General features: G+C 40.0%; 1 protein-coding gene across 4 annotated transcripts in view; it reads left to right on the plus strand.

The window, feature by feature from the left end:
- Window positions 1-27,043, plus strand: part of LOC141769589 (metal transporter CNNM4) — a 58,949-nt gene that overhangs the window by 20,371 nt on the left and 11,535 nt on the right. The window contains exons 2-6 of one of the 4 annotated variants that reach the window (XM_074638819.1): window positions 924-1,067; window positions 2,505-2,639; window positions 5,849-6,039; window positions 22,344-22,440; window positions 24,466-24,528. In XM_074638819.1, the coding sequence (XP_074494920.1) occupies window positions 924-1,067; window positions 2,505-2,639; window positions 5,849-6,039; window positions 22,344-22,440; window positions 24,466-24,528 (630 nt within the window). The remainder of the gene's footprint in view (window positions 1-923; window positions 1,068-2,504; window positions 2,640-5,848; window positions 6,040-22,343; window positions 22,441-24,465; window positions 24,529-27,043) is intronic. The other 3 variants (XM_074638820.1, XM_074638821.1, XM_074638822.1) reach the window with 3 other exon arrangements.

Consider the following 27,043-nt stretch of genomic DNA (forward strand, 5'->3'; position numbering starts at 1 on the left):
GCAGATGGGTTAATGTTAGAACAGATCTGCTATCAGATGGGAATCCATCATGATACCATTGTTGGTCGTGATGGAGCGCCTCGGCCAGGTTTGTATGTTGGAGTGCCTGAATCACATCGGCCTCACGAGTCCTGTAACGCAGTGGCTCCCAACCTATTTCCTTCAGAGACTCCTTTTTCTATCATTGAGACTACGTCTGGTTTTCAAAATAAGGTGTTAACAAAGGGAACTGTATATACAAAGTACTAAGATAAATTGGATTACATTAACCAAAAGTATAAAACATTACAGGTCTCTTATAAATTAAAAAGAAAATACCACTAATTTGTGAGGGAAATGTCTTTCATTAAGAAAATTAAGTAAATAATTCCTGACAATGACTGATATATGTGACTTCAGGACATCTCTGACTACATACATGCTGAAAATCAAAACATTTTACTGTATCAATTTAGATATTTTCCAAAGTAAAAGTCCTCAGAAGTGTACGATTCAACTTTTCCCCATAGTCTAGTGTTAAAAAAGTTTTACAAAAATTGTAATAAATCATAATATCAAATTGCAATACATATAGAATGTGCACCCAAGTATCGTGATAGTATCGAATCAGGAGATAGGTGTATTGTCCCAGTCCTATTGATTAAACTGACAACCCCTGATTAAGTGACATATTTTATGAATATTTCATATTATATTCAATGCAACACAATAACAGTACAGAACAACTGTTAAACTGTACAATTATTGAGCGGATTATTTCCTCAGAGACATGTTTTCCTGTTATTTTAAGAAACTTTTAATACAGTGTTTTTTTATTTTTATTTTTTTTAAACAATCATACATACTTAATAGGCTTCTTTTTTGACAAATTCAGGATTAATGAGATGAAAATCCCACTAATGATCCTCTTTGTTCCACTTTAGGAAAATCTCACCTGGCCATCGTCCAGAAGGTGAACAACGAGGGGGAGGGAGATCCCTTCTACGAGGTGCTGGGGTTGGTCACCCTTGAAGACGTCATCGAGGAGATAATTAAATCAGAGATTCTGGATGAATCGGACCTTTACAGTGAGTTAAGCTTTTGTTTGTCACATCTTCTCGCTAAAGCCTGGGACATACTGTCCATAGACAGCTGCAGACTTGTACCGGTTCCATTCATACTACAATTGAGGGTCTGCGTCGGTCTGGCGTTCCACGCATGCACATTTCCTGATCCACACTCTATTCTAGTTGGTAGCTGTAATGCACCATAATGTTGTTTTCCAGGAGTCTTTTTAAAGTATTCCTTTAAAGACAAATTATATTAATATGGGCAACGACGGATCTCTTCACACAAGCTCTCTTCAAAACAAGCATCCACTTTGTTATCTTCTTCTTCTTCTTGGAAAACCAGCTTGAGGTGCATACGCCACCAACTGGACTGGAGTGTGAAATGAAACTGGTGCATGCGCAGTCAGCGGGCATGCTATTCGTACAGTCCACGCGGTTGCAAATTTTGGGCTGCACGCAGACGTCCACATAGGGTCCCCTGCACACTGTCTCGGACACGGGAGGATGACGACATTTACGTCACGCAGACCATAGCGGACGCAGAAAGCATGAATTGGCCTTAAGCTTGTCTTTACTGTCAGTGCAGATCATTTTCATCTCAATCTTAAATACACTATCGTTCAAAAGTTATGAATCAGCTGTTATATTGATGTTTTTCTCTATTCCTTCAAGATATAAACAGTATAACTCAGACACCAAATGTATTATTAACATTTGAAATAGTTTTGGCTCCAAAAGAAGAAGAATTTAATGTCTCAAACTTCCATTTAGTAGATGTCCCCGCAGTGTTGCATGACAGGGGAGAATACTGTTGGATTTTAAATTTAGTGTTCCAGTCCAGAAAAGCGTCAGTGACCCTCAATCATTATTTAATTCCAGTTTGTTATAGGCTGCATTATTGTGACCTTGACACTGAAACAGGAAGCTGTTCCTGTTTAAATCTTCCCACATTTTGATGCTAAGCTTCCAGTTTCTTTTACCAATGACTGGTGATGTCTTCTGTTCTTATTCAGCTGTTGCTTAGGGGGATCTTTGGCTCTTTTTGCCCTTTCAGTTGTCAGTCTGGCTGAACCATTGTACAGCGTTTTGTTTTCCACGTCCAAAATGAAATAATATTTGTAAAGAGGACTTTCTACAATCTAAAAGCATTAAAGATGATTCAGAAATATAGAGTAGTCCTCTCAGACATCTGATTGGACCCAATCAAGCTTATTGTGGCAGGAGATTCCAAACTTTTGAACGGTATTTATTTACTTTAATCATTTTGAGGATTTAGTCAATAAGTGGCTCCTGTTGTTGCTTTACAGAACAGCTAACAGGATTTTTACGATGCTGTTTAGCTGTTGTAAAATCCCCGTACAGCATGGCCTCACTCTGCTGACTGAATAAACCTTTTGAGCTTTTTTTTTGTACATTTTTGTAATAAATAACTCTGTCTGCTGTGTTGCTTCTCAGCTGATAACCGCAACAGGAAAAAGGTGGCGCCAAATAAGAATAAGAGAGACTTCTCCGCCTTCAAACACGAGGGTGAATCAAAAGTGAAGATCTCTCCTCAGCTGCTGCTGGCTGCCCATCGCTTCCTGGCTACAGGTGGGTCACTCATCGCAGTATTACCAACACACAGCCAGTAGATCATTTATAACTTGTAAACCAACTGTACATTTGAACAGTCATTCACTCAAGTACCGTACTTAAGTACAAATTAGAAGTACTTGTACTTTACTTGAGTATTTCCATTTCATGCAACGTTATACTCCACTACATCTCAGAGGTAGATATTGTACTTTTTTTACTTCACTACATTTGTCTGACAGCTTTAGTTACTTTTTCAGATTACAGTTTTTCATCCCCTTCCTGTCCAGTGAAAACCTCGTCTCTCCAGATGTGTTGATGTTAGGGCTGTCAAAGTTAACGTGATAATAACGCATTAACGGAAATTTGTTTTAACGCCACAAATTGTTTTAACGCATTAATGCAACTTGCGTTTTTTAGGTTGTAGCGGGCTCAGTTTTAAAGCTTATATATATACAAACAGGTGTAGACAGGAATGTAGTATGTATAGAGAAGTAATACATATTTATATGTATATATACACACAGAGGTGTAACAGTTTGTAAAACAGTATGTAAAGTATATAAAGGTAAAGTGATAATAGTTGAGGGATGAGCTCAAGAGTTCAGCAGTCTTATGTGTGTATTCTCATAGTGTGGTATTAGTACTTTTACTTAAGTAAAGGCTGAGTATTTCTTCCACCGCTGAACATACAGTATGTCTTCGATATGTAGCCACAACATGAATGTCCTCAGGATGTCAGGATGAGATGGATTCTGTCATGTTGCCCTCTGACAAGCAGAGCAGGTCCATACATGCAGGGAGGAGGTTTAAATGTGTTTATTTACTCTGAAGGTCTATTTAAGATCCGAGGCAGTGTGCTTGTGTGTGCTCACCACCACAAGTAGACTGGACTTTAGCCAGCTGGATGCGCTGCCTCGTCACTGCTACAAATCACTTGAGAACGTGTTGCAGTCTGTCTGGTTAGCGAGCGTTAGCGGATATGCTCTGCCAGGGGCAGTTAGCACTAGCTGCTGCTAGCATGACTAGCACTTCCTCGTCTCACACACGTGGTGGTGGAGGAGCACGTCAGTGTCTAATACCTCTGCAGACATCACACCAGTGTCTGCTGTTTCTGTTTTCTCTCTCAGTATGATGGTTTCATATTTCTTTCTTGACTCATTACACTGGAATGGGTTTTTTTCTGTTTTTGTGTCCAGGAAGTTACTGTTTCCCTTTTTCTTTTCCTTTTTTTGGTTCATATTGACATCAATGATCATTAGACAGCTTTTTTTAGATTGTGTCTGATCTCCGTTGCCATTAATATCTGATGTGGGATATCTGGAGTATCACTGATCTTTAAGATATTTGTTCCAGTCGAAAAAAAACATTAATAAAACGGGAAGATATAAAATGTCCGAACTTTGAAAGTGATTTGAAAATCACTGAAAAGTGCTGCAACATTCAATCTGAGTCACAGCAGAAGCTCACAGTTCTCTTTTTCGAACTTGTTTGACTTAATACATAAACCAGAAAGAAAGCAGTTTGTTTGCCTTTTTAGATGATGAATTCCAACATTGTCCGCGTATGCCTCACCTCTCACTGTGTGTTGCAGGGTTTTGTTTGCAGGGTGGACCATTCCTTTGTTGTCAGTTTGGGTGGGGTCGAAGGCACTTATGGTTGAGCTCTTATTGCGACAGACCGGCCTGCGACAGTTGAGAAACGCATGTAAACCAAACACATTTCACCAGTTGTTTCTTTTAACAGAGACAATTTTTTCTTTTTCATCCAAACATTATTTACATTTGAAAAAAAACTACACAATGAGAAACAAGAGCCCACTTTTTTAAGTGGAACAATTTAACTAAAAGAACAAAAAAAAGAGAGAAATACCAATAAAACAAAGGCAACAACAGAAAAAGACATGTTATAATGCATTGTAATGTGATTATAAGTTACACTTAGAGTTAACAGCGTTTTCGTGTGTTGTTCTTCATAAATTTAATGATATTTTCTTCACTTAAAGCAAACAATGATCACTTAGAGTAGCTTATAATATCATTATAAAGCATCATAACAGTGACATTATAAAAAGATTATAATAACTAAGATCCTTACAAAACAAAATTATGAAGTATTATGATACTTGACCTTATAGGTCATTATAAAATGCTTTATAATGTGTTATGATTATTGTTATAAAGCGTTATCAATATTTATGAGTTCTTATATCTATAATTATACGGTGCTATAAGCATATTATAACGCATTATAGGTATGTTTATAGTGCATTATAGACATGGGCGTCATAGAAAGTGTTACGTTCTTCTCTTACTTAAGAAAGCCAGAATATAATTCAGTGTCCCTGTACTTTTTAGTACTTTGTTCATAAGTCTGACGAAGAGCTGATCTTCATTTGAATGTATTTGGAAGCTCTAGTTGATACTAAGTCATGTAAAGTCCATTTATGGCACAAGATTCCTCAATGTGCTTTTTTAATTCTACTCGATCCTTGTAATCCTTTGAATTAATTCATTTTGTCAAAGCAAAAGTTTATGCCTAGAAATATGTTACACTCCTTTAGTTAAGTGTAGGATCAACTGCTGTAGGACAGATTGGCACACTGGTTTATGTAACTGTTTGTTTTGTACTGTAGACAAATGCACAAATTTAACATTTAATGGATCAGTGATCAAATCAAATCAATTTATTTTTGTATAGCGTCAAATCACAACAGAAGTTATCTCAAGACGCTTTATATATAGAGCAGGTCTATGACCGTACACCATAGTTTAGAGACCCAACAGGATCCACCAAGCGCACTGTGGCCAGGAAAAACTCCCCGATTACTGGGAAGAAACCCGGAGCAGAACCGGGCGCAGGGCGGGCGGCCATCTGCCGAGACCGGCTGGGGGGATAGATAGATAGAAAGAGAGTGTGAGAGAGAGAGAGAGAGAGAGAGAGAGAGATAGAGAGATAGAGAGATAGAGAGATAGAGAAGCAGCCACAGTAGCAGTCTAGCAGCTGTAATAGCTAATACAAGTAGGACTGATAACACAGTGATGTCAGCACATTTGGTTTACAGATTGGTACTCAGGTCTGTTCTGAAAAAATTATGTTGTTACATCTCTAGAATTTAGATTTTCTTAATACTGTTATGTTTATTTAAGTATATCAATGTCCAGAAATGTATTATGGTGTTTTTTGTGTTTAAAAGGTCTTCATTTGTTCCCTTTTTCACTTAATAGCAAACCTCTCTCTTCCTGCAGAGGTGAGCTTATTCAGCCCGTCTCAGATCTCAGACAAGGTGCTGCTGCGAATCCTGCGCCACCCCGACGTGATCCAGGAGATCAAGTTCAACGACAGTGACAAGCGCTCGCCCCATCACTACGTCTACCAGAGGGGCAAGCCCGTCGACTACTTCGTTCTCATCCTGCAGGTACGTGATGATTTAGGGAAGAGGGGGGTGAAGCATGACTTCTCTGCCTGTGACTGCTGGTTGCTTCAGTGTGGCTGAAATAACAGGAGTTGAGCTCAAAAGCAGATCGCAAGGACAACTGACTAGTTGATTGAAACACCCTCCCACACGCTCATGTATACACCAACACGTGCAAAGTGGGAGAATATCTAGTTTAACTTCAACTCTCACATTACATAGTCTCGGTTTCTACAGTCAAATTCAGTGATTCTTTTGCATCTTTCTTTGTTTGTCTCCGGTGTGCAAATATGAACTTTCTTTGTATATTAAATGTACTTTGTTTGAGTTACAAAGTTCATTCTTGACTTTGGGAAATAGCATCTGACAAAGAAGCCTGAACACAGGGTCCATTTAGTAGCTGTTCTGGAGCTGTTGATCATATCACTTGATCTTTTTGCCAAGTTGTTATGTAAATGTAGTTCAAATATGCATTGTTACTGACTTGACTTCTCGTCCATGTTGGCTTGACAGTTGAGTTTGATATTATAAGGTTTTGTTTCTAATAAAAAAAAAGGGATTTGAACTTGATATAGTTTTGTAGCAAGCAAGTTCACAAGACAAGTCAAAAAGTCAGTGAAAAGTTGTGAAGGAAAGAGACAAAAAAACATAACAGCAGTTTGTCAGGCCCTAGTGTTAGATCTTGAAAATCAAGTTTGGATAATAACATACTAAGGTACTTTTTCCTACCTGACGTCAGAATACTTTTGAAAGACCAGTTCCATACGTGTAACAGCCCTCTGACTCACCGTGATAAACATATCCCGCCCTCTATAAGTCATATTCTCATTGCTTCTGCCTGAATAAAAGGTGTGCTGACTCTTCCTCTTTCTTTCTTTGACCCTTATCGCAACCTCCTCCTGTCAGCTCATCCCCTCTCCGAGTGTATCTGGAGCTTAGCAGCACTGATCGGCTTGCCGTGTAGTTAAACGTGGCTCTGAGCTACAGCTTGTGACAGATGGCGGTAGGCGTTGTACACAGCGTTGACCCAACGGGGGTCCCGACTCCCTAATGCTGTTGGTGTTTGTCTTGGTTTGTGTTTCTTTAAAGAATTCAAAATGAAGTTGAGTCACTGAACAAAAATAAAATGATCTTCCAAGAGTGCTGTTAACTGCCAATAGTAAGTTAATAATTATATTAATAATAATAAGTTCAGTTATGGTGTTTAAAATGTAATGTGATAAAGACTCAATACTCCCTCAAGGACTTAAAGGGGCTAAAAGTCAAATTCAGAGCACATCTATGATTGAGGGATTGCCTCCACATGGCTCTCAACATGGAAACAGCTGTGCCTAGCGACTAACGACGCTAACAGCAGGAACAGTGTAAACAACGGCAACAGTGCTGACAGAGCTATCAGTGTTTACCCAAGGGGGAACTGGAGGGTTGGGACTGTAGACAGTATATATAGATGGACGACGCGTCTCCACTTCCTCCCACTGTACAAAAGTGAAGCCTTCTTAAGATTTTGACATAATTTGAAGCCAGAATCTGCGCAGAAGTGATCGGGGGGGCCGGAGCCACGGTATCGAGGTCCCGTCCAAACCGCTGCAGCTTGTCAGCGAGAGAGAATCACAGCTGTCAATCATGACGTCTCCCCCTCTATTATAGCATCAAATAACTAATTAAAACCAAATTTGAACATACATCAGCGTGATAAGAACTACCTAAGATGACAAAAACCATCTTTGGGATATTTATTTGACGTGTACTTTGACTTTTTAGTTTGGCCCATATCCCGTCTGCTAACATGGAGGAGACGGGCTTTATGACCTATACTGCAGCCAGCCACCAGGGGGCGATCCAGGTGTTTTGGGGAGCTGTCATGTCGTCCATCTTTATATACAGTCTATGGTTTTGGCAACTGATTATGGTTAATTTGTATCTGTAACCTGCTCCGTGTTGGCAGATGTGATCTCCCCCGTGACCCTGTTGCTAAGCAACCATGATAACACGTTAATCTAACCTTTTTTTCTTAGACGCGCACAGCATGAGTTCATTAATGTGTACAGTTTATTGAGAGTAATTAAGATCAGGCAATGAAGGAAATGTAAAAACAGTGTGTGAGTCTGTGTGTTGTTATAACAACTACAACAGTTAGTCGCAGCTGATCCAAAGTCAATCAACTCTACAAGGAGATTAGCCGGCTACTTTAAGGGTTTTAAGAGTCACATTTGGTGCCAGGCTGGAGGAGGTTAAAGCTACACGCCACCTAAATTCTTTTCAACCACTCACCACCTCTAGACATCAGCGGTGGCTTTTAATGTTTGCTGTTCTGTCCTTTATGGAGCATGATAAAAGACTTTTTGGGTAAATTACAGAATGCCCTTGCTCACATACTCTTTGTGGAGCAATCAGGCATTATATCTGCTGGATATCTGGTTCACCAAATATTAACTTTAACTTTATTTGAACCTAACTTCCCTTAAAGATTTACAAGCTATTAAGTGAGTGATTAACAATGAAGATGCAGAAATAACAAATACAGAAAGTTACACAAAGAAAGAGGTGGTCATAATGTGGGTGTAGGATAAGTTAATGTGCAAATCAGTAGAATTAGTCATCAATCATTGTAGAACTTGTACTCGACCTTCTGAAACTGCTGCTGTTGTTTTGAGTTTATTATTGTTGGGTTATGAGACATTTTAATGGCCATCTCACTTTATTCTTTATGTTATAGACAAATGAAACAATCAAGAGAATAATCTGCAGATTAATCTATAATAAAAAATAATTGTTACTTGCAGCTCTAGTTATTATTTGACCTTCTTGTTCTAGGCCTTACTGACTCTTTCAGACATCTGACGGCAGTTTAACATGTTGGTCTCATGTTTATAAGCACCCTGGTCACTTTTACAATATACACCGATCAGCCATAACATTATGACCACTGACAGGTGAAGGGAATAATGTTGATTATCTCGTTACAATGGCACCTGGCAGTGGGTGGGATATATTAGACATCAAGTGAACATTTTGAACTTTGAACTTTGTGTTGGAAGCAGAAAAAAGTGTAAGGATGTGAGCGACTTTTGACAAGGGCCAAATTGTGATGGCTAGACGACTGGGTCAGAGCATCTCCAAAACTGCAGCTCTTGTGGGACTCATCGGTGCATCCCTAATGTAAACTCACCGGGGCAATATTTGACGGTCGGAGCAAGTGACGCAGTATTAATAGCGTGAGAGTCCATGCAGGGCGGGTGGGAGTGGTGGTGGATGGGTCAAACAAACACAAGACTTTCAACCAGGAGACCGCTGTTTGTGTCCCGTAATGAAACTGAAAGTAACGTTGACTTATTTTGTCATGTCCGTCGTGAGTCACGTGACTTGTTCGTATCTCCAGTCCCACAGGTCACATGAGTCGTTAGTCACGTGATTCATTAGTCAGTGAAGTTAACGTCAACCACGACCGTTTCCTAACCTTAACTAAGTGGTTGTGTTGTCTAAACCCAACTTCCTGTGAAAACAGAAGTTTAATTTGAAAGGACACTGTGCATGTAGCGAGCGTATACTGACACGTCGTCCCTGACACGTCCAAAAGAAATGCAAGAGGAGTACCCTGCGCGTCAGTCTCCGATGCCGAGGGCCACTGACAAAGTGGCGTTATTTGAGTTGGAGAATGTGTTGCAAAGTCAACTATTTCAGAGTAAAAAAAAAACCTTTAATAATAGGTAACTATAAGATCATCATTAAGCTGTGCGTAACTTATGTACAGAGAAAGAAATCAGTATTTTTTGTGGAACAATTAATTTGTTAATGATATGCAGCTATTGTTGTTTTTCTGTGTCCTTGTATTGTAATCATTGAATTTTTGAGGCAGATGGCCGCCCACCCAGAGCCTGGTTCTGCACAAGGTTTCTTGCCGCTGTTGCTCCTGGGTTTCTAAATAAGTATAGAGTACAGTCTAGACCTGCTCTATATGAAAAGCATTTTGAGATGTTATGAATTGACGCTATATAAAAAATGAATTGAATTGAATGACAAAATGCCATCACTTTAACAGACAGATGAAGCCAGCAGTGATATGTACTCCATGTCTGAAAATGGCTTCAGTAAAGTTGAAAAGGGGAGAGGGAAAAACGGCAAATGAGGTGTCAGACAGCTGTGACCTTGGACAGACGGACAGAGATGGGAGGAGAGCTGTGCTGCTGGTCCTAAAGGACATGCTCTTCACTAATTGATCCCCATTATAGAAGATAGTGGAGGGGAGGGAGGACACCATACTCGCCTGCTGTCAGTCAGCTGTCAATACACTCTGCACGCTTACACACCGTAAACACACAAAACTCACAAAGCACGTCTCCCGTATCCGCTCTGTGTACATGTACACGTGCGCCCAAATCCCACAGGGTGGGAATATTACGCTTTATTGTCTTAATCTCACTCTTTCACACACATTTATTTCCCACACGTCGGTTATGTCATTGTTCCCAAACAGTCATTAACCGGGTCCAGTAATCCGGGGGATCATAACGACTTTCTCCCCGCCGCTCGTTCTCGGTGAGATTTTCTCCGTGGGAGGCCGGATATCGCCGAGGATGTTGTGGAGAGACCCCACATGTGGAATAATCCGCTGAGACCTTTTTGGAGAGGGTAGCATTTAGTGTCAGCATGCCAGGGAGAGAATTTTCCACTGGAGGGAAAGATACTGTCGGAGCCAGTAGTTGTGAATAGTTCTGGATAGTGAGTGTGTGGCTCTGCAGAAAAATCCTCTGGGTTTTAGTTGAATTTTAAAAGAAGTTGATGGGCTGATATCCTGTCTTTACTCAGACTGCTTTCTGTCAAGTGTCAAATTTAAGGTCTTAGACAACTATTTAATGATACAAGATCCAGGTGGTTCCAGATACAACCACTTTATAACTTGGATTTCTGTATAGATACTCACTTAGAATAGAAGGACTATTTTCGTTAGATCCTGTGCTGATGAATATTTATTTCGGTGATTACAGATACACTGTAGAATACTCAATAAATTATTAATTTCTAGTTTTTCTGAAGAGTCCTGGCCCAGCCTGTGTGTCGACAACTTGGCGAAAATTGGGCGTTCATGTTGAGTTTGTGTGCTGCTCATATTTGTCCTGTAAACAAAATTATACTCTCACATTCCAGGAGTGCTTATTTGGAAACAGAGAAATGGGAGAAACAGACAGAGAAGGGTTAGTGGAGAGAAGGATGTAGAGAGAGTGTTTTAACATTTGACAACAGCTTATTGATTATAAAAGACACACAATAGAGCATTTTTTTCTTTTTTAGGGGGGTACAGGGGATCTTAAGGGGGAGATAGCAGGTCAACAGTAGATGTCGCATAGAAGTGGTGTACAACACCTGAAAGCTGTGAATCTGAAGATTAATTTGAGATGCAGCTCAGCGCTGTGTGTAAAGATGTTCTAGTCATAAATCAGAAATAAACATTAATTAATGAACTAATTGATATAAATTGTGAAAGTGTATAAGAGCTTAGAACATTGTGATAGAAATATATGATTCCCATTCCCATGCTCTAATATGTCTCATAAGTTGTTGCAGCAATGATCAATAATCCCTCCAAAATACCACATTAAGACACCAAGACCTTGAGGAAGACCACAGAAAAAGCCATGCTGTGATTTGGTATCAAAAACTTTTGCCATTTTGAGATTTCTGCAAGAATTGCATTTTTTGGTGATTGGAAGGCGAGCACTTCTGTTCTGGAAACTGCTCAGAAACCCCCTTATTGTCAATCTACCAAGGGAAGCCATCCATCCTCTGAATGCTCTCGGTCTCTAGTTTGTGGCTGTAAAGTTTCATGAGGCTGTGATTATCCTAGAGACCACCACAGGTCATTTTATTCAGTGAGGTCAAGAGTCAAAAAATGGTCTCACTACAATGATATGGCTACTATCGGGACTAACATCATATGTTAGACAACGTTAAACATCAAAGTTTGTTTAAAGGTGTTGAGGACTACCACTACGGCGTATGTGGGACAAAAAAAAAGTTGTGTTGTGCCTTTTGTGCATTTAGAGGAAATATAATGAATTGCCTCAAGTGATGTCACTTGAGTCAGCGTCAGTTCTCGGCTGAACAATACAAGTTTGAAAAAAATCTGTGGGTGTGGAGTTGGGAAGAAGTGAGCTTACCAGACCTCTGTAGCCTGTTCCTCATCTCTGTTGGAGGCTACGTTAGTCACTAGTAGCATAACACAGCTGAATATCTGACAGAACTGTCGGCAGTCAGGTTGCATTGTGGGTAATGTAGGCGGCAGGTTTTGCCAATGAAGAAGAATGCATGGGATAAAAAAGGCGATATGCCTGCTGCTGCATCGAGTTTTATCGTTTTTTAGTCCATCTGTCCATCATCAGTAGTGCAGTTCAAAGTTACATTATTGGGGTATTCTTTGAAACAGAAACCATGAATGCTCTTGTTGTGACAATACTGTTCAAATAACACACAACTGTTGAGATGGCTCTGAGGTTTGCTGTTGCACTCAAAAATCAAACCTGGCGGACTGACAGACTCTCTTGACTTTGTGCACATTTACATGTTTGTTAGTTTTTTTTTGCATTATGTATGTCTGATGTGTGGGAGTCCGGTAGACTCATGAGAACTAAAAACCTCAGATACAGATAATTCAGTGTCCTTGTTCCACTCCTTTTATAGCGTGTGTATGTGTGTGTTTTCCTGGTAGTCTTCACTGTCCGCAGGCAGGCTGTTTGTTTACGACCAGCGTGATTCATGCTTCTATAACGATGCTCTGTTACTCTCACAGAACAGAGTCCGTCTACTCAGCCAGACTTAGATCACTGTTGTGTTCACAGGGTTGGTATTGTATGGAAAATTCAACTTCAAGAATTTGAAAAATGTTTTGATTAGATCAAGTCTGGATGAAAGGAAAGAATGATGTTCAGCACATATATTAAATTAGCTGTGTTGTAGTCGGGTTGTCATAAACTGGAAAAACATTTGGGATGCTGGGAGGCGTATAAAACTTCATCATACCACTATTTTATGGCATTTTTCCCTTTTATTTGTTGTTGTTCCTGGTTGATAGTCATGCTAAATTCACCTTTTATTACCAAGCATCAAATAGTGAAGACAACCCAAATATACAAATTGAAGACTTGAAGAAAACATACTCACAGAAAATACAAAAACAATCTTGTATGTTGCCTCTCTCCAGGTAAAATTCTGATTAATTTCACTGTCCACCTGCTTTTTTATCACCAGGTAGTTTGTGATGATGTGCAGGGCTCAAGATAAGGATCTTTTTGTTTCTTTTCTATCAATATTTTGTGTGACCAATACAAAAACCCACCCAGAAGTGTCTTCATTTATAATAAGATGAAACAGACAAAGAAGCTGGATTATTATCACTGATTATTAATATCCTGTATGTGGTCGATGATTGAAGCTCTGTTGTTGTAGTTGCATTCCAGGATAATTACGTCACAACATATTTGTGAGCAACTCTTCCTGTTGTGGACAAGAGCTGGAAAAATGTCAGTCCTGTGAGAATAAGAAATATTCCTGGACTTAAAAGTAGGCTCTGTGTGTGTGTGCGTGTGTGTCACAGCATAAATGACTCAGTGCACTTTGACAATGACTTTGCACAAACTGTTCAGTTTGACACCAACCATTAACTGAAGTCAGCGGTTCATTTTGTGACACACACGTGGTCACAAACCACTAAACACTTAGGCTTTAAGCACACACACTCATCCACACAACCACAATCTCACACACACACACACACACACACACACACACACACACACACACACTGGCTGGAGATGTGTGTGTGGTTTCAGGCGGGGCCCCCTACTGTGTTTGTTATAAGTTATTAACAAGCCTATGACTGTATTTCCTCCTTAGTTCTCTATAGGGACTCGTCACAGCTTCTCACACACACACACACACACACACACACACACACACACACACACACACACACACACACACTGCCTAATTCTGCCCCTGAACTGTATTTCCAGTCGGTTCTAATCATAGACTGTATATAAGAAGTGGACGTAGTAACCGTGACGTCACCCATTGGTTTATGGACTGCCTTTTTGACGCCTTGAGTTTGGCATTTTGGCTGTTTCTTGGTTTTTGGCCGTTGCCATGTTGTTGTTTTTTGCAACCAGAACACGAGACGGTGGAGCTAAGTACAACCAAACGCATTTTCAAGACATTTTTAGGCGACGAAAAATGTTACAATTAACTTTCATGAACTGAAAACACTTTGAAAGGGTTAAAGTTGTGAGACGAAAACACAGACAACTCCCACACCGGACAACTCCGTGGTAGCGACCTGTCAATCACAAGGTAGCCACTCCCTAAAGCATCCCCTGCTTTATGGTCTATTTGACTCTAAATGGGACGATAATTTACTAAATGAACATCATGCTGTGTTGAAGAAGACTTGAAACTAGCGATTGAGACCATAAACTCATGTTTACAATGTTTACTGAGGTAATAAATCAAGTGAGTAGTAGGCTCATTTTCTCATAGACTTCTATACAATCAGACTTCTTTTTGCAACCAGAGGAGTCGCCCCCTGCTGGCTATTAGCAAGAATGCAAGTTTAAGGCACTTCAGCATTGGCTTCACTTTTCAGACCTGGAGGTTGCCCGCTGGTTATAATACACATGGAGGCCCTGTTCCAATAGTTTCATCTTCCCTCCTTGTTAAGTGTTATGTTAGTGGCCCAGTTCCAACACTTTCCTGATTGATGTATCTTTATTAGCGACCCGATGGCTCCCTTTCAATAGACCATTTCAACCGAATTGCATTGCTAGGCAACAGCCTGGGTCCAGGTTTACTTCTTGTCAGCTTACGTCAGTCACAACAGAGCTAAACGATTTTGAAAAAATATTTAATTGCGATTGTTTTTACTGATATTGCAATCGCGATATGATTTACGATATTAGTGAGAATGATAATTTTTACATCATTATTGTCATTTTCATTGAAAAACATAAACAAATGATTACGGTGTGATTTTTGTGGGGATCTGTACCAAACAAAGATGTTTTCTTAACTGTGTTGAATATGATGTGAAGCCAGGACATCTCTGCAACTCCACAATATTTAATTTAAAACAGTATTTTGACACACGTTTTGCCTTTAACAAAGGCCTCCTGAGATTTCAATATTGCAGTAGGCCATATTGCGATTTTGATCAAACTTCGATAAATTGTGCAGCCCTACTATCATGACTTTACCTTTCTGCCTTCTCTCACCTTCATTTGTTTAATCACTGAAACAGAAAACTGCTCAGACTCCTCCGCCTAGTGTAAATTATCCCTCAGGGTCACTAAGAGGGCTGATGTATGTCAGTTTGATAGATAGAGGCTTCAGCAGGTACACGAAGTTCACGCCCATGTTGTTTTATGAGTCATAACGCACCAACCTGAACTTTGGCCGAGAGTCACCCACCTACAGCTCAGGACGCCGCACATGTCTCAGTAAAAACACACAACCAGACACTCACACTCCTGTTGAACTTTAAGCTGAGCTAGAAATGAGTAAGAGATGGTGCTCTACTGTAATCATGTCAAAGAACCATGTCCTCTGAGGTTTATTACCATCCTTATCATGTCTTTGTCTGCATACTACATGCAGTTTCCTTTAGAGACGTGGGTTTAGGTCAATTAAAGGTTGCTGTCTCAGGCAGGTGTGTGTGTGTGTGTGTGTGTGTGTGTGTGTGTGTGTGTGTGTGTGTGTGTGTGTGTGTGTGTGTGTGTGTGTGTGTGTGTGTGTGTGTGTGTGTGTGTGTGTGTGTGTGTGTGTGTGTGTGTGTGTGTGTGTGTGTGTGTGTGTGTGTGTGTGTGTGTGTGTGTGTGTGTGTACATGAATTCTCAGTATGATAACTTAGAGCTGTGGCCAATACATGTTTTTAAAGCCTAAAACTGCGGCTTGATAACTGTATTGTTCATTCAAATACCAAGAGATAAAAACTAAAAAAGTATTCTGTGAAAAGGCATGTAGATCATCATATGACACTAAACCCCTAAACCTACATTTTAGCCCCTTTTTACCCTTTAAGTAGGTTGTAAAAATCCTGCACTGTCCGATAGTACAATGTACTATGTGTCTTCTTGTTCTGCATCATTCCATCAAATGGAAATATTCTAGATGCCTTGTGCTTCATTTTATACACAAAATTCTTCCTGACATATTTAGTATCTTTGTTATCTTTACAAGAATTTAAAATAAAATTCTATGGTTTTGAAAAAAAAATGTTTGTAGTGACTTTCCTACCGGCAAGCCGGTGAGGTTTCAAGCTGAAAACTTGATTTAAAATCAGAATCAGAATTGTTATGCTGAATGCCGTACCTGTGAGGGTTTCTGGACAATATTTTTCATTGTTTTGTGTTGTTAATTGATTTCCAATAATAAATATATACATATATTTGCATAAAGCAAGCATAGTTGCCCACTCCCATGTTAATAAGAGTATTAAGCACATGAGAAAAATGTGCGATTATTTTGCAATTAATCACGATTAAATATTTGAATCGATTGACAGCCCTAATTAATGGCATCAAATATTCATTACTAAATAAGCATCAATCAAAGTTAAAGTTCAGGAAAAAATATGTTCCTTTATTATAACCTTTTATTTATTTTTTTTAAAACCTTATATTTTAAAACCAAAATTAGTAAAGAGTTGATTCAAATATTGCTAAACTCAATCTAATTGGTGCACAGACGTTCATGACAACACCTCAAACCAGTGAGAAAAACAAGTTAAAAAAAACAACAACCACAAAATAAAAATGTTCCAACTTTGGCAGATAATTCTGTGTTTATGTTGGACCCCATCGCTCAAAGTAAGAAGCTTTAAGGAGTTTATTCATGACTTATTAAACAGTTTATGGTCAGTCATATTCGTAGTGAAATGCCAAAAAATAAAAGCTTTAGATAATTACAGGGTGTGAGGAAGCATTTAGCTTAATTCAAAACCCCTTTTAAACTTCATTAACTGTTTTTTGAAAAGTGCTATATAGATAAAAGGTTATTATAGTTACATACTGGATTTTGCTGAGTAAGTTTGTGTCTTTGTTGTCTTACATCCTCAAATGCGACAGGTTGCAGCTTTCTTAATTCAAGTTTGAAGCAGGTTTAATTGCAGATGTTGTAGAACTTACTGTGAAGTAAAATCCTCCTGAACACTACACAGTTATCTTTCATATCAGACATAAGAAATAAAGATGATAAAAGCCTGTGACCAGGGTTGATTGTCTGTGCTATAGTGTGTGTGTGTATAGTGGACCACAGCGATCCACCCATGGCCTGTTTTAAATGGCCTGTGTTGGCAGCTGTTGTGTTGGTGCAGATCTGGGAAAACGGGTCTGACCGGAGCACCGGCAGGCTTTCCACCTCTCACTCCTGTCCTCCGCCTCCCCCCTGTTTCTATTCTTTCTCTCCTCCCTGCCTTGTTTTAAATTTAACACCAGCCGCGCAGCAGCGTGGACGACTGCGAATCGCCAGGAGTCCGCCTTCTGCCTGCTCCTGAGGCATGTATGATTGTAGTTTATGTGTATGTGCACATGTTGCAGGCTATACGTATTTGACCCCAGCCGACACTCTCATGCACGCAGAGTTGACCATATGTTGAGAGGTGATTAGCATCTTTCCAAATCTGCTGATATACGTTAAGTGACAGAAAGCTGGTGACAGTCAAGTAGCTTTAAGCTTTGCATTAAGTGTCAAATGAAGAAGTCACGCTGCTTGTAAACCTTACATACTTGCTGGGGCAACAGTGGAGTAGACGTTGGAGAAATGTAGGATTATGAAAAAGACATCATAAGGCCAAATTATTGGATAGACAAAGTTTCCACGGCATTCTGGTAGTTAATTTTTTTTACCGTTTTGTGTCTGTCAACCTTTCTTATAAAGTATAAAAGCCTGAGGAGGTAGGCAGAGAATGTCAGCCCCCCTTTCAGCAGCTAGATGTCCTTGAGCAAGGCATTTGACCCGCGGTTGAGGCCCGCGGTTGCACTGAGCAGGTGTGAATGTGTGTAACTGGATGAATTTGGAACGGTGCTTTGCGCCAAAGGCATTCATGCCCAGTGAATTTACCTTTTAAAATAAAGATAAAAATATCTCTGCATGCGTTGTAAGATAGAAGATATGAAGATGTGTTTTTAACACCAAAGTATGTTCATAAAACACCAAGGAAATACAAAACCAGAGGCCTGAAAGAGAGCAAACAAGTATGTTACATGGAGGGAAAGCTAGTGAGCCAGAGTATGTGGACTAAGAACAAGCCCTAAAGGTATGACAATGCACATGTTTTACGTGGACACGCATGATTGGACACTACACACACACACACTCCAACCTCCAAAACATCCAAAGCCTCTAACACGTGTCTCATTTGTGTACGGTCATTTCACTCCTTAAAGGAACAGTGTGTAGCATTTCGGGGGATCTGTTGGCAGAAATGGATTATAATATTCATAACTATGTTTTCATAGTACCTGTGAGGGTTTCTGGACAATATTTGTCATTGTTTTGTGTTGTTAATTGATTTCCAATAGTAAATACATACATACATTTGCATAAAACAAGCACATTTGCCCACTCCCATGTTGATAAGAGTATTAAATACTTGACAAATCTCCCTTTAAGGTACATTTTGAACGGATAAAATTGTGTGATTCATTTGCGATTGATCGCAATTAATCATGGACAATCATGCAATTAATTGCGATTAAATATTTCAATCGATTGACAGCTCTAGTAACAATATACATAATTGTAAGTTACAACCGTAGAGAGAGTAAGAACGTACTGCGATCAGTAAGCATCGAAATGGTGATGAAATGACTTTAGATCATTTTCATTGATTGTTGAGATGTTGGAGGGATGATATCCGGCAATCAGAATTGATTGTCGTGAGAAAAATATAGCAGCAAAATAGTCAAATGTGTGCTTTTAAATCTGCAGTGTCAGTGTTGATGCAGATTAGACTTTAGTTGGGATCAGTGTTGGCATCGGTTGTGAAGCGCTCGCTGCTGAGCCGCGGGGAGATGTTGTGAGTTTAATTCAGCACAGCGTCTGTGATGGGAGCAGCCTACTTTGTAACTTCAGTGACAGATACACCCGCACCCCCCTTCTTCTCCCTCCCTGTAATATCCAAGCCAGGTTTCTAAATTGGCACGCACCCTAAAATAGCTCGAGGGGATGGTTATACAGTATCAGATCGTTTATGTTGTAAATCTCCTGGTCATACCAGTTCATTCCAGGAGGTCTTAAAGAGAAACGTACACACACACGGCTAGTCTGATTTGATCGACTCATTTATGTAAAATAAAATGTCTTGTTGTTGCTGAGTTCAATGACCTTGTTTGTTGGAATTGTAAACCTCATTATAAACAAAGCAGCGTTTGTCGACCATTTTCGCACCACTCTCACTCACCACGTAGCTTCATTCCAGATGGCCATGTTGTTGTTGTTGTGAAAATATCCGTGTATTGGAATGAAAAGATGAGATGAAGATGAAAAATGAGAAGAGCCTTCTGTGTTTTTCTTCTTGACTTTACTTGTTGGCTTGCTTTCCTCACGGCCGTTTTTCTTCTCGTGTACTGATTTGTTTAAGCTGAACAGCCAATCTCAGCAATTTCTCTCACCGACACGGGCAGATTAGAGCCGACGGTGCAGGACACACCGCAAAAACTAGGCCAACAGACGCTCACCGACGGCCGACCATCGGCTTGGTGTGTCAGGGCATTCACTCCCACAATAGCACAAACAAACTAACCGATCGAGGCAGCATAGACCAGCAACTCCCGTGTTCAGCGAGGTAAAATCATTGTTTTTTTTCAACGGTGGCTTTGGCGAGAGCATAGATAACAGCTTCAGTTCCCCGTCGTAAATATAGACTGTATAGCCGTCTCACAGCAAAGTAAACCGGCAAAAATATTCTAAATATAGTATAAACTTAAACTGATATTGATTTTTTTAGGTGAGCCTTTCTTTTAGGTGGCTAAAATATGTTTTGCTGCTGCCCCTGTCCACAGCAGTACAATGCTTTGCTCCCGTGTCGTAACTCCTACCTGTTTCTCCGAAATGGGGGCGTGCCGACCGTCATCTAATGCAGGTACCACACTGACTATGGATATTTACTTCATACAATCCCACTTAAAAACAGCCAAACTATCCCTTTAAAATGACTTAAACGAAAACTGTACTTTGGAATTAAAGATGTTAAACTGACTTTCCTAATTTAGTCGTCACCGTTGGATACAGCGAGCTCCATCTTCCTTTTCTTTTTTCTGTGTTTTATTTTACCACCTGTTCTGCTGTCATCAGCCCAGTCCCTGTGTGTGTGGGGGATGGAGGGTTGGAGGGAAGGAGGAATGACAGTGTGGATTAACTGTGCTGTGTTGTTGCTGCAGTTCACACATTCCAGCTGGCCGATTCAGGCCAACTCACTGTACTAACACAGAGGCCTCCTTAACCCCCGACTGTCCTGTCCTCTCCTCTGTCCTCTCATCTCCACCGCCTCCCTCTCTAATTTCTCCATCCCTCTGCTCAGGTCCGCCTCCCTCCTCTCCTCATTTGCATCTCATCACCCCCCTGCAGTCACATCTCTTTTTAAATGAGTGGATCCTGAGTGCCTAATACTGTGTAATCGAGGACAAAGTAAACATGTTTCCTCCCACAAATTATGCAGAGCCTCTCCAGAGAACAATCACTTATACAGTAAATACTGTACGCCACCTTGTTTTGACCCGTGATTGTACCGCCCTCTACCGGCCAAACTGTCATTTCATACAAACGGAAAGTCAGGATTACAAGGCAGTATCAGTCTTTAATAAGAACTAGCAATCATCCACTCCGGGTGGATGGAAATTAATCTTTTGATAAACATTTTTAAGCAAAATCACCAAACATTTGCTTGTTCTAGATTCTCAAATGTCAGGATTTGATGCTCAAGAACTGAATATCTTTAGGTTTTGAACTGGTGGTTGGACAAAATAAGACATTTGAAGACGCCACCATCGACTCTGGGAAATTATAACAGTCATTTTTCATATTTTCTGACATACAGACTAGGGCTGTCGCAATAACCGCAATATTGCAATACCGCGATATTGACAAACGAACCGCAGGGGACGGCAAGCAACCGCCACAACCGCCACAACCGCCACAACCGCCACAACCGCCACAACCGCCACAACCGCCACAACCGCCACAACCGCCACAACCGCCACAACCGCCACAACCGCCATGTTCACGTTGTTTTCTTTTTTGAATTCTTTGCAATTTACACTTTGCTACAAAACGGCAGCACCAAGGCGACGCACTGAGAGTCTATTCTGAGCTGAGCGCTGCACGTTTTGTGTTTTTTTTCTGGTTGTCGAGAGTTGAAAAATGTTCAACTTTGTTTAAAACTCTACGTTGACCAACCGTCACATCCTACATGTAGCTACAAGTGCTGGACAACAATGGAGGAGAAATGAATACACATAGACCGGCCGGTACTCTACCTTGTGCCGACATTTTGATATTCCGTATCATAGCAACCAGACTCAACCAAAGCGTCTCTTTTTTTGCGCATTAAAGTATTTAATTTGTTTTAAAACTGTCATCTTTGTCATTTAATAAGCAACAATATACCTAATAATAACCTAACAATAAAGTTTATTGATACAGCACTAAAATCAGGATAAATAAAGTCGCAATAATACCGCATATCGCGCTGTTCAGCCAGTCATTGTCACCGCAGAGGAAATTCCTAATATAAACAATGATTAATCTGCAGATTAATTGATAATGAAAGTCATTCGTTGCAGCCCTGCTTCTGTTATGACGTAGGGGAGGATGTGTATGCGATTTCTCGACAGTTTCCGGACCCTAAAGGGGCTGATAAGCTGCCAAAAAAATTCATTCACATGACTTAAAGTGGGTTTTTTTATGGTGTCACATGATGTTTCAGTGGCCTTTCATCTTCAGAAAGAGCAAGAGTTTAGAGAAAACACTGGAGGTTGCATTTTTTTCTGACACTAAAAAGATCAACTTTAAAGTAAATGTAACACAAAAAACATCTGTACTTATTCAAACAGTTGAATAACAGTTTAAGTTTATCAAGTATAGGGATCTAACCTCCTGATTATGTCATTATAAAATAAATACTGTGGTGCTTCACTGTCACTTGCTGAGTAAATCCCTCCTGTAATGAATTAATTGTTAGTTTAGTTGTTAGTTGTTGTTATTGTTGTTATTAATGTCACACACAACGTCCAACTTTGTTTCTGCTGTCTGTTTTTTGTCAGGGACGAGTGGAGGTGGAGGCCGGCAACGAGAACATGAAGTTTGAGACCGGACCTTTCTCATTCTACGGTGTCATGGCGCTCAATGCTCCCACACTGGGTGAGTCCTAAACCTCCATCTCTCCTTTCCTTTCCTCTCCTCTCTTTTCCTTTCCTCTCTTGTCCTCTCCTCTCCTCTCCTCTCCTCTCCTCTCCTCTCCTCTCCTCTCCTCTCTTCTCCTCTCCTCTCCTCTCCTCTGTAAATTATTTATTAATTATGAATGCACTATTAATTAATCCACCAGGGTTAAACTAGTTCTCTCAGTGTAATGTCTCAGGTTTGAATACCTCTACTGCCACCTAGTGGAAGAATGTAAGAGTACAACAGCCTATTCTGCTGTCATAAATGTTTATTAAGTTTATTAATTACAATGACTGAAGCATTTGTAGTAACCACATTTTTTCTTTTTTAGGAACATTTATAATCTTGTTAATTCTAGGGAATGAATAACGGATAGTCATGAAAGAACATATTATAGTATAACCCAAGAAAGGAATGGGTTATCTCCTACTGTGAATAATATATTAATGCGTTATTTTACATCCATCCAATCTATTAAAACTAGAAACAAAATATGCTGCCACAAAAGAGATCATCTCTCTGCAGGACATTTTATTGCAGTTTATTAAAGCATTGTAGCGCTCATCAATATGCAGATGAACAGCTGCAGATTAAACATTAACACCCACAGAGGGACAGCAGAGAGACATGCTGATGAACTACATCCCAGTTAAACAGCCCCATCTGATAGTCGCCGTTCCACTCCCACATCACCATCATCTTACATGAAACGGTGTGTTGAGAGTCCTGCTAGTTCATTTTATTCATTGATTTTGTTTTATTTGTTTTTACTTTACGGAGACAGTGCTCATTGATCGACAGAGAGGAATTTTAATGAGCCAGAGTCGGCCTAAGAGGCTAATTTTCATCTGTTGTCCTTTGCCAGATGTTAAAAAAAAGCACCCTAGTTGTTTTTCTTTTTTCAACTTTGTTTTACTAGAGGAGTTTCTTGAAATTAGGTCTATTGTTTTTTGACAGAGTCCTTGCCAAAATAACACATTTTTACAAAGCAAAACAAAAGAAAATGCAGCACAAAACGGCGAAGATTAAGTCACTTTGAAATGAATGAATGAAATTTGAGAAGATTTAGGATGTTTTTCTTTGACACCATGTGATATGCTAAGAGTCAAACAGAAGACTATTCAGATGCTCCCAGCAAGTTTAATTGTGCAACCATTCAAACAGAGATCTTTGTCAGGCATTATCAAGTCACCATTACAAAGCAGAGCAGGTAACATATAGACACTAACACATTCATCACTCAGGTGATCGTGATCTGCATGATTGAGTCAATCTACACTCAAGGTGGCCAATCAGAGCAGAGCTGAACGTCCCTGTCTGATGCTAAATATTTATGTAGATATTAACTTATTTAAATCATACATTTGCCATTTTTTTAGACTGAATTTTAATTATACAATGTTCTCTTATGCAATTGTTTGTTTTTAGACATTTAAGACGACAAGTATTGTATTGTTAGTTCTGGTACAGAAACTCAGGTATTTAATCGACACTAGTACAGACAAATTAAACTAAGAAATAGAATGCACACATTTTAACATAGAAAAGAGGAAGAGGCTCCTTCTGTCTGATCACCTTTACATGTAATGTAGGTCGTGAAAAACCCAAAGCAATGATCGATTGGGGATCAGTGTGTGTGACTTATGGCAGCAGTTTAAGGCACCACGAACACCAGTCTTTCCTTTCTTTCTGTTCTCTTCTTCATCTCACTCTCTCAGGGTGAGCAGAGAGAGATTTGTGAAGCATAATTTTTCATTTTCCATCCTCCCTTCTCACCAGCGTCCGCCTCATTCTCCCATTTCACCAAACTCCTGATCGATCAAACCTTACAATCGTCAGTTTACAGTGTAATCCGACGTGTGACGTTCCTGTATTGCGGGATTTCTCCATGCATGGTTTTGCATGTGAAGCAGATCTGTCCCTCTGTCTCCCAGTGTCTCACTCACTCTCCCTTCATCATCCTCCTCCTCCTCCCTCCTTCCTTCCCCCCTTCTCTCCTCTCAGTGGCTGCACATCGTCCTCGCCACCTCTCCTTTAAGAGGTTTTCTCTGTTCTCTCGGTTTCCAGGTAAACTCCGGCATGTCTGGGTCCGTTTAACACCGAGGACGGGCTGGGGCTCGGGGGCTGGGTGGGGGCTTCAAATATTCTTTGCCTTAGAAATATGTAAATTAATGCCTGATCACAGGGGGCAGGAAATTGCTCTTGGCTGCTCTTTATGGGTTGAAACAATGGATTATGAGTTGCACTTCTTTATGCACCTCAATCAGTGATAAAACACCTGCTGTGACATCACCGATTGTGCCGAAGGTGCAGCATGTTCAGAGGTTTCCCCCAACAGACAGCAGTGAAGCAGTTTTCTTCCCTGTATGATTCAATGTAGATTTACTCAGCAAAGAGTTACTAGATGACAGCTTCTTTTTGGCAAATAAGCTCTTTGTTCAACCAAAAAAATGACCTCATTTACATCTGGTTTTACTGAGTTTTATTTGCATGAATTTTGCAGAGCATGTTAGTAGGAGGCAGTGAGGAGGTGGCAGGGCCATTTATTCTTAGCAAACACGTGTAGGTGTAGGTCAGAGTTAACGTTACTGTACGGAGTGAATTTAAATTTCCTTGGTCACGAAGAGGTTTGACTGCTCGGACTCTAATAGAAAGTAGAGTGATGATGATTTTTGGGTTCTCTCTTTGGAAAGATCTATTTCATTAGAGCCGATGTTATCGATTAACACAGTGTCGTGTATACATTATGTTGACCAGGAACAAACTTCAGTATGGAAATGCCAAAGCTAGATAAGTTACCAGTGTTGCCGTTACATACTTTGTCCAACAGAGAGCGCTCACAGGTTTATTCTTCAACTGTACAATGTTGCACTCACCACATATTTGAGCTGTAACATTTAGTTGATTAACAATTTAAGTAATTTCTTTAAACAGAAATGCATAAAATTCTCTGGTTTTACTCTCTGAAATGTGAACATTTGCTGTTTTTCATATATTCCATGATAGTAAACTGAGTATCTTTTGAACTGTTGGAGGGACAAAACATGTCATTTGAAGTCGACACCTCGGGCTCTGGTCAAATATTTTATTTGGTCAAATCAAATAAAAAATGAAGACTAGATTTGAAGATGCAGCCGTGCAGATAGATGCCAACACTACAGTATTGGCATATGTACGGGAGAGGTGAAGTGCCGGGGGGACGCAGGGGTGAAACGGGCACCAATCGTGACATTACAAAGTTGATCAAAGAGCTTATTTTACAAAACGTCAGCACAGATAAACTAGCGGGGCACTTGGGGACATAACATGATCACATTCCACCTCCTAAGATAAAAAGAAGAAGGATAGGACAACATCATGAGACACCCAGATGGGACTTGAAGCACCTGGAGGGGTTAAGCTGTCCGCTCTTTGCAGCATCAACTCTGGATACATCCTAATAGCTTCAGATGGTACGCCAGTATTTGGGATACTGTTACACCAATACTGATGTATTTGTCAGTACTGTTAAAAGAATGAAGGAGAGAACGTGGAGCTTTTGAGATGCAGTCTGGGATTTTTGGGTTATTGTTGTCCTATCCCTCACTGTCATGCTGTAGTAAACCCTAGTTTTCAACACTTAAAGGGATAGTTTTGGTGTTTTGAAGTGGGGTTGTATGAAATACTTATTCAAGGTAGGTGTATTACTTACAGTAGATGACGGTCGGCACGCCCCCAGCATCAAGAAACAGACAGGAGCACCGGCACCGGAGCAAATATATAGTGCTGTGGACGGGTACGGCAGCAAAACGTATTTTAGCCACCTAAAAGAAGGGCTCACCTAAAAAATTGGTACTCGTTTAAGTGTATGTTATATTTAGAGTATTTTCCGACAGCGAACTGAACCGAAAGTGAAACGTATCTAAACTGTTTTTGTCATGTGGACTTTTAATTCAGTTCCTTGGCGTAAAGGAGAAGGAAAGAGCTGTCTGACGGCAAGATAAAGCGGTGAAAATAGTACAATACACTTAAACGGATATCGATTATTTAAGATGAGCCTCTCTCTTGGGTGCTAAAATACCCTTTGCTGCTGCCCCCGTCCACAGCAGTACATTATTATTCTCCCGTGTCGTCTGTTTCTCGATGCTGGGGGCGTGCCGACCGTCATCTACTGTAGGTAATACACTGACCATGGATAAGTACCTCATACAACCCCACTTCAAAACAACCGAACTATCCTTTTAAAGGGCATTAATTGCTGAAATAGATTGTAGTCTTCTAGAGCACAACTAATAGTTTTTTAAAAACAATATCTTTGCTTTAATTAATCACAAATTCCCAGTTCCAAATGTGATCCCAGCACCTACTCAGTCTTGTAATTATGAATGAAAATGTTTAGATAATTGTCTTTTCATTAAGAGATGTGGGATTAGGGTAGGAGTGTTGTTTGGAATTGGGCCCAATTTCTAAAACCACTAACTCACTCTGCAAGGTCACAAGTAGAAGTTTGATTACACTGATTTTTTAAAGTCTTGAAGATCCAGTAGGTCACTTTTCTATAAGCTTTAAGACAGACAGGTGAATAAAATCTATTTTTTTTGTA

Source organism: Sebastes fasciatus, chromosome 6 (assembly GCF_043250625.1).
Source record: "Sebastes fasciatus isolate fSebFas1 chromosome 6, fSebFas1.pri, whole genome shotgun sequence".
NCBI classification, from domain to species: domain Eukaryota; kingdom Metazoa; phylum Chordata; class Actinopteri; order Perciformes; family Sebastidae; genus Sebastes; species Sebastes fasciatus.